The sequence below is a fragment of the Geospiza fortis genome, unplaced genomic scaffold, assembly GCF_000277835.1.
Source record: "Geospiza fortis unplaced genomic scaffold, GeoFor_1.0 scaffold425, whole genome shotgun sequence".
Taxonomy (NCBI): Eukaryota; Metazoa; Chordata; class Aves; order Passeriformes; family Thraupidae; genus Geospiza; species Geospiza fortis.
The window spans coordinates 2,914,260-2,922,934 of NW_005054387.1; the positions used below are offsets into that span (position 1 = coordinate 2,914,260).

General features: G+C 42.7%; 1 protein-coding gene across 1 annotated transcript in view; it reads left to right on the forward strand.

Annotated features, from left to right (window-relative positions):
• The window catches only part of TAOK1 (TAO kinase 1), a 31,487-nt gene that overhangs the window by 17,435 nt on the left and 5,377 nt on the right, over positions 1 to 8,675 (forward strand). Inside the window, exons 12-17 of the mRNA XM_005425439.3 lie at positions 443 to 577; positions 1,161 to 1,397; positions 2,159 to 2,287; positions 3,840 to 4,043; positions 4,535 to 4,774; positions 8,400 to 8,612. Coding sequence (XP_005425496.1) covers positions 443 to 577; positions 1,161 to 1,397; positions 2,159 to 2,287; positions 3,840 to 4,043; positions 4,535 to 4,774; positions 8,400 to 8,612 — 1,158 coding nt within the window. The remainder of the gene's footprint in view (positions 1 to 442; positions 578 to 1,160; positions 1,398 to 2,158; positions 2,288 to 3,839; positions 4,044 to 4,534; positions 4,775 to 8,399; positions 8,613 to 8,675) is intronic.

Sequence of the window (8,675 nt, forward strand, 5' to 3'; positions counted from 1 at the left end):
AGAATGTGGAATACACCATGACAAATTTTAAAATTTGCTTTGAGGTATTTCTACAGTGGGTGTAATGAAAATCTTCCTCTGTCTTTCAGAGCTACAAAGATGTTGTTTTTGTCTTCAGACTTGATAAAATCTACTTTATAGCTTTTATGTTTTGTTGCAGTAAACTGTTTAACTCGGCTTTCACTTTTCCATTATTTTTCCTCATTTTCAGCTTTGGTTAGTGATCTTCCTCTTAGTAATAAAAATTCAGTATGAAATTTCTGAAAGCAAAGGTCGTAGATCAGAACTCCTTTTGCAGTATATACCTTCATCAGCAGGAGGATCTTTCAGGGCTGATGAATGTAAAACGCTTTTGTCTTCCTTTCAAATAAAAAGACCAAAATTAAAAATCTTTAGTAACACAGTTTCTCTTTATTCTCTGACATTAATATTTGCTGATAAGGAGGAAGAGAACTACAGAGAAGAGTCGGATCCTCGGACAAGGGCATCAGAGCCCCAGTCTCCTCCCCAAGTATCTCGCCACAAGTCTCATTATCGGAACCGAGAGCACTTTGCTACCATACGCACAGCATCGCTGGTACGTGGAGGGCTGGTCTGGGGAGAGCTCTGCAGGAGGGCATGCTTTGAGCACAGCTCTGTGCAACTTCTCAGAGCTTTCACAATATCACCACAATATGAGCTATCTTCATTGACTGAGATACTGGCACTGAAATCATTTAGTGTCAGTTAATAAAAGCTTCAGTGAGATACCTGGGCAAATGTAATTTGTGTCTATTAAATATTTTAAGTCTCAAATCCAATGTGCTCTGTAGAATATGGGAAACCATTTATAATAATAAGCTGGTTTTTATTTTCATATGCATCTTATGAATATTTGTGGGTGTGTGTATGTATCCACCCTCATTGTATTAGGCTAAAAGGCCGTTATTTAGTACCAGCTTTATAACAATTGTACTGTTTTTCTGCTGGAGCCCATGTGAGCTTATCTCCTACAGCAGAATTGAGTTTTTAATCTGCTCTGCTGCCATTAGGATGTGTGCTTTTCTTTACAACAAAATCATATTTCTTAACTGAATCGTTTTCTTTTGTGGTTTGAAGACTGCTGAAAAGCAGATTAGGCAGCATTAACTTCCTCTGGCCCGATGTGGTTATCTTCCTAGGTGACAAGGCAAATGCAGGAACATGAGCAAGACTCAGAGCTCCGAGAGCAGATGTCTGGCTATAAGCGTATGAGAAGGCAGCACCAGAAGCAACTGATGGCATTAGAGAATAAACTGAAGGCAGAGATGGACGAGCACCGCCTCAGGTTGGACAAAGATCTCGAAACTCAGCGTAACAATTTTGCTGCAGAAATGGAAAAGCTAATTAAAAAGCATCAAGCAGCCATGGAAAAAGAGGTAGGAGGTTATGGTTTATCAGACCAACCCATGTTTGTTAATTACATTGAATTGTCCACTTCCCCTCACTGATGCAGAGATGACAGTGTGGACTCTGAGATGTCTTGTTCTCGGGAGCCAAGCAAATTGGTAATTAGAAAAAGGTTAATATCTCACCTCCTTACACTGAGAGGCTATGTAACTAGAGAAAAGGTATGTCCTTCACGGCAGTGGGTTGTACTGAATGTTGGAATCCTGACCTCAGAAAAACCACTGAGGGTTTTCCTCTCTCTTGCCATGTCTGTGCTGTCAATAATTGCCTGCCATTGAGTGTTGTGGAGGCAGATTAGCCTGCGGAGAAATGTGCTAGCAACACTTAAATGTTCACTGTCTAGTTGTGTATGGATATGGGGGGGCTATGCTTTTAAATAATTGATAATGAAGTGGTGCTGCCTACAGCAGCTATTATAGATTTTTGTTCATCTCTGATCTCTCAGTGGAAGGCTGAGGATATAGTTTATCATAAGGTTTTGACTTTTTTTAGGCAAGATTAGGTGAACAGTAGGGCTGAGGGAATGTGGCACTGGAGGAGGACTCTGCTGGGTGCCTTGATGGGATGGGGAATGAGGAGAGAGTGAGGACAAGCTCCTCTAACTTGGACTTGTCCAGAGACGTGGTGAATATTGTGGTGACTACCATGAGTTCTGGGTCTTGAGGCTGAAATTGGACATGAGCTATAATCCACTGGGGCTCAGACTGACTTGCTGCTGGATTTGCTGTAGGCTAAAGTGATGGCCAACGAAGAGAAGAAGTTCCAACAGCATATTCAGGCCCAACAGAAAAAAGAATTGAACAGTTTCCTGGAGTCCCAGAAGAGAGAATATAAACTCCGTAAAGAGCAGCTGAAAGAGGTAACTCATCCCCAGTGAGAAATGTGTGATATGGTGTGAGAGTGGTGAGCATGTGAAAATAAAAGTGACACTGCACCACAGATCTTCCACAGGATTGCAGTGAGTTCTGCATTTCATGAGCAGAGTGCTGTGTGTACTATATTCATTTCATATCCTTGACCTTTGAGTAAGAGAATTTATTTTTTTAGTTAGTTGTTGGTAACTATATGTTTATCTTGTGTAAGTACAAACCTCTCCATTGTTTAATGCTGCTTTTTAGCCAAAAGCATGCAAAGTTGGCAATCCTAAGGAATGAAAAAAGTTTATGAAAGGTCATGAAGATTTTTCTCATACATTGTTGTTGCAGGTAGTGGCCATTCCCTGCAGCAGTTAGTGAAGTTTCTTAATGAATATCACTTAATGATATTCCTGTACAGGAGCAAGAGAACAGAGCAGTAAAGATGATCTGCATTTTTTGTAAGGAAAATACCTTTAAAGCATTATTAATTTTAATGGAGAAAGGTGTGTAATTATTTAATAATCATTGCATTTTAGTGAAAATCAAGATCTCTGTGAAATGCAGAGAAACTGTAGAATCAAACTTCCTGATTCTTTTTTTGGAGTGACTGAAACCGTAAGCGCTATAAATAATTTTTTTGAAAGAACCATTTAATGCTCAACCATCAACTTGTGTGACACAACTTTGGAACTTGCTCCAAAGGGAAATATTCCCAAACATAGGCATTTCCCAGGAGAAAAAAAGGCTAAAGAGCAGCAGAGCCAAGAAAGATCTAACAAAAACTACAGTAGCGTGGGCTCTTTATAATAACATAGAATCTTTTTCTAAGTGGGCAGTAGATCACAGAGCACCGAGAAACACTGATGAAATACAGAGGAGTTCTGTCTCATACTTCAGTTGAAATGTATCACAAGTCTTAATTACTGCATGGGCATCTCTAGTATGCAATTCAAGCAAGCAGAGTCTTTTGCCAAAGATACTTTAGGCTATGTAGTACAAATGTGGAAACTCTTAAGTTTTACCTATGAACTTCTTTACATTGTTTTTGTGAGTTATGGCATCTCAGTGAGCAGCTCTGCCTTGATGAGTTACTGTAAAATGGGTATGTGCTCTGATGAAGCAAGACACAAAAAAATTTTTTATGTGCTTCATGTGGCTGGAGTTCTGTTTGAACCACAGGACGTGAACACTTTCCTTCTCTCAGTCCTTTGGGAGCCTGTAAAAATGTTTACCAGGCAGTATGGCAGTACCTCCAAGGGTTTTAAGTAGCAACCCCTCATTTTGACATTTTCAGCTGATACTGGAAACTCTGGACATAAACCAGTATTTTGGCCAGTGCAAAAAAAAAAAAAAAAAGCTGTAGTTGAATCTGTTCCACTGTGATTTGTCTCCTGGTACTTCCTTAGTGTTCCTTATATGAAGAGGCTGAGATGGCACCAACCTTTAGAAGAGAGAGTAGAACATAGTTCCGTAATTTATTAGTCAGGTCTGTCGAGTTCATAGCCAAAGAACTTAATGTAACTATTCCACAATTAATCACGTTATGATTATCAGGAGCTGAATGAAAACCAGAGCACTCCAAAGAAGGAGAAGCAGGAGTGGCTCTCTAAGCAGAAGGAGAACATCCAGCATTTCCAGGCAGAAGAAGAGGCCAACTTACTGAGGCGTCAGAGGCAGTACTTGGAGCTGGAGTGTCGCCGCTTCAAGAGACGGATGCTCCTGGGCCGCCATAACCTGGAGCAGGACCTGGTTCGGGAGGTAAGGGAACAGGGAACAGGCAGAGATGAGACCTGGATGCACCTGTGGGAAGTGCATCTCACAGGAGCGCCTGAATTCCGGCTCAAATCATACAGAAATGTTTGTTACCACATCCAGACTGTTTTGGTAGAACAATGGTTGGATGGTTTGCAGTGCCATCTGGTAATCCCTGTGGCATCCCATGTACAGGTTAATGCCCTATTGCAGGAAAATCGTTAGGTCCAAAAAGTCATCAGACACAACAGTTAACAGAAAATGCTTACTGTGAATCCTGTTGAGCATCTAGAACAGGAAGAAGAAAAGTGAAATGAGGAAGGAAAAATTACCGGTGGTGTTGCTGTCTGCTGCTGATAAGACCAAGAAACTCTGTGGTCTGTCCTCAGATGCCTTGGAAAGAGAAATGCCCTTGTGAACAAAGTGAAATGTCACTTTGTCAACGGAAATCCAAGTAAGTACAAAGAACCTAATAATTCCCTCTGTCCTCCTGCTAGGAGCTAAACAAAAGGCAAACACAGAAGGACCTGGAGCACGCCATGCTGCTGCGTCAGCACGAGTCCATGCAGGAGCTGGAGTTCCGCCATCTCAGCACCATCCAGAAGATGCGCTGCGAGCTGATCCGGCTGCAGCACCAGACCGAGCTCACCAACCAACTGGAGTACAACAAGCGCCGCGAGCGAGAGCTGCGCCGCAAGCACGTCATGGAGGTCCGGCAGCAGCCCAAGAGCCTGAAGGTACTAAGGGATGTGGGAGCTCTGAAGGTGCTCAGTGCTGTAGGAGCTCTGAAGGTGCCAAGTGGTGTAGGAGCTCTGAAGGTGCCAAGTGGTGTAGGAGCTCTGAAGGTACTCAAAGGGATGTAGGAACTCCCGTTCGAGCTGGTGGTAGTGGAAAAGTGGTCCGTGGAAGAGTGGTCCATTACAACCGTTTTACAGTGCAGGCAAAGCCAAGGTGATTTGAAGCTGGTTAACTCGAAGAGCACCATAGTGATGATCAGCATTACAGGGTATTGCAGGCAGGCCACAGCAGCACTAGTCCCTCCTCTTCTTTGAAAAGCTTTTCTCAGCAATATCCCTTCCTTTCTGAGGTAGTTTTAAATGCATTTAATGTTCACAGTATGCTTTTTTTTCCCCCCTCCTACACCATTTTCTGATCCTTCTCTCCCCCATATACAAAAATAAAATCAGTGTTTCTGTAATGAAGCAGTGTCGTTTAAAAACAAAACCCAAAAGCTTTGTGTTGCTGTGTGCATCAAAATGAACTTCACTCTCAGTCTTGGCTAACTCACCTGGTTAGTGTTTTTATATTAAAGCTGGCATGGTGGCAAGTGGGGAGGGGGAAGAGAGAGACACCAGCCAAGTGCAGTGTCCTCAGGAAGCTCCTGGCACTGACCTTTGCTATTTGTCTCTTCTGGGTTTCTCATGCTGCCCTTGTAGCTCTGGTGGCTGACCAGAATTATGGGGCCTCTGTGATTGAGGCTTTTAGTGTTTTTGTTTAAGCCTTCACTTCATCTGAAGAAGTCCAGTGGTTTATTTTGAAGTGTCTGAGAAGGGTGTATAAGGCCTTTCACAAAGCTGCCTGGTACATTTCCTTTGAGGAGGCAGACTTCTTCTCTCCACCCAGTGTTCAGCTGTGCCAGTAACAAAATGAGTGTATGGCATACTGAGCATGGGGTTTCTTTGTTGTTCTACATCTTTCCTCTTCATGATATTTTCCATCTGACTTAGTTTTCACCACCTGCAAGTTTATATTCTTACAGAGAAAATAATCAACTTGAAAACACAACTTCAGAAAAGAAAAAATGATACCTGATTTGTCAATATTAGAATAATATTAAATAGTGAAAACCTGGCTTGTGTGAGAACAAGGGACCATCTGATCACTGTTGAGAATCTCCAAGGATATAGTGTATAAATAGCAGATGACTTCACAGGGAAGCTGTGCTGCACTCTGAGCTGAATAAAACTGAAGCAGCTGTATTAGGTTGATCCTTCTGAGATTAGCATGAATGAGTTCTGCCTCCCCAAGGTGATGTGGTGCAAACACGAGTGGGCAGCATGTCCATTCTCCTTTCCTGGCAGCAGGATCTGTGGTACTTCTGTGCTGCAGGGGCTTGGCTGGCCTCACAGCTTTGCAGACTCTGCAACCCCTGCCCTTTTCCAGGGAGGACAGGGCTGGAGTGTTTTGCAGGGAGCATGGAAAGCTTGCACTTCGCTTTGCATGGCTGTTCTGTGATTAGTGAAGGATTTCAGGCTTGAGCTGTCAATCCTGCACCTTTGCAAACAGGCAGTGCTAACAGCAGAGCCCTGGACAACCGTTGGGTTTGTAGCACAATCCCCTCTTTATCGAGGCTGTTCTCTAGCATTAACTCCTTCTTCTGCCTCTGACTAATGCAGGCAAGTATTCTTAATTGAATAGATAATTTGACCATTTGTTCAGTTTCTCTCCCCAGCAACGTTTTCCCTCAAGGGCACATTTCAGGCTTTCCCTTTGTTATTTAGTGAGGCCCTTTGTCCTGGAAGCAGGTTTTTAACGGTCAGTGTCTGTTCTATGACAGCACCAGAAGGACCCATAACTAGAATTCACCCTTCAGTGAAAACGGCTGTTATTATTTCAAGTGTGTTAATTGTGATGCAAATACCCTCTTGCTGGTATTTCACAATACTAGGTCAAAATGATCTTGTCAGAAGTCTGACTGGAAATCTTACCCCTCCCTTCTGTTTCCTGTTGTTAAAGCCTTTGGATTGGGAGCCTGTAAACAGTCTGGTGTCCAAGCAAGACTTCACAAAAAATGAGGACAAAATAGGTTGATAGTGTTTTGCTGTGACCAGGTCCCTGATGGGAATGTGTAACCTGCTGACACTTCCCTTAAGGGCAGTGAGAAACAACCTTAAAGGTTTCCTGGAAGGAAATAACTTTCTGTGAAATTTAGAAAGGTTAAAAGTGATGCATTCCTCTTCATGAGACATGTTTTGATTTGAATGAAACCCATCTTTGTCCTGTTCTCTGCATCAGGTTAGCAAAGTGTTACTGTTGTTTTATGCAGCGAAGTGTTCTTGGGCTGAGGGTGTTGTTTGATCCCACTGCACCTTTGGAGGTGGCTGCAAGTTCTGTGCTTATCACCTGCCCTGCTGAGCCCTGAGTTGGTGCCAGGAGCAGGCAGTGGAGGGGCTGATTTGGCCATGCACAGAGATCTGATCTGCCTCACTGGTTCACATCCCAGAGCTCTTCCAACTTACTCAAACAGGAGTCTGGTCCTGCGCTCTGTTTGTGCCTCTAGTGCTTCAGTATTTGGCGTGGTGCCTAACAATGGGAAGGCCCTCATGTCTGATTTTAGTGATTCTTGTTTATTTATTTATTTGTTTATTCTTACCATGGTGAACTTGACCATCAATTAACCATCATCACTCATCACCTCTGGGTTTTGCTTTGTTAGTAGTATCCCTGCCAGCCATCCCATAGAAGGATACAGAGAACTCCAGAACACCCTCCTTTTCAGGATCTTGAAACACTTAGTGCATGTTAAACTTCACAGGCTGCTCTGAAGGCAGGTAAAAGAAAAAAATAATTTCTTCAAGGTCCTACAGCAAAGCTGGATTCCAATACCTTTTCCAGGATTGGTGTCCCCCAGCCCTATGTGCAATCACAGCTATGTCTCTAAACAGTACAGAGAAGTTAGCAAGTGCAAAGGGAGGAAAACTCCATTTCCAGTAAGTCTCCACTGGGACTGGGGAATTGTTTTGTTTGCTAGACCAACACAATACTACTGTTTTGTGGTGTACATTTTAAAGCATCTAGTCTTTTTTGGGTTTCTTTATGAAAACCAGGCTCATAATATCAAGGGTTAGAATACATCTTATATTCATCAAACCCTTAATGGAAAAAGCATTGCTCTTTTTTCCTGTCCTTTCCCATGCACCAGATCTGCTTCTTTTCATAACATTAAGTGCTGTTCATATATATGTGCCATACAAGCACAGTCGTGTATGTATGGCTTTTGGTGCTAATAAATATTAGTCCTGTCCCTCAAGAACTTTTCTTGAAAAGCAGCACCCAAGACTGGATTCAGTCCAGTGACAAATGTGAGGCTCTTTGTGCAGAGACAGCTGTATTTAGGCTGGAGCTTTGTTATAAAAGTGTCTGTATTGTAATTGTTTTGCACAGTAGCAGTGTCAAAGCAGCTGCAGCAATAGTCATTGCCTCTTGTGTATTTTGCTTCCCTCCTTGCACTGTAGATGTTAATATACATTTGTGGATTCTTGAACTCATATCCTTAATGTAATCCTAAATATCCATTTGAATGGATATTTCGCTCATTTGAAACATGCTGGTTTTTTCTTTGTGTCCCCTCCATCTTTCCAGTCAAAAGAACTACAGATAAAGAAGCAGTTTCAGGATACATGCAAGATCCAAACCAGACAGTACAAAGCACTGAGAAACCATCTGCTGGAGACCACGCCAAAGAGTGAACATAAAGCTGTCCTCAAACGGCTCAAGGAGGAGCAGACCCGGAAGCTGGCTATCCTGGCTGAGCAGTATGATCACAGCATTAATGAAATGCTCTCTACACAAGCTGTGAGTCGCCTCTGAGGGACCCAGGGTTCCTCAGCCAAAGAGGGATGTTTGCATTTGAACCGC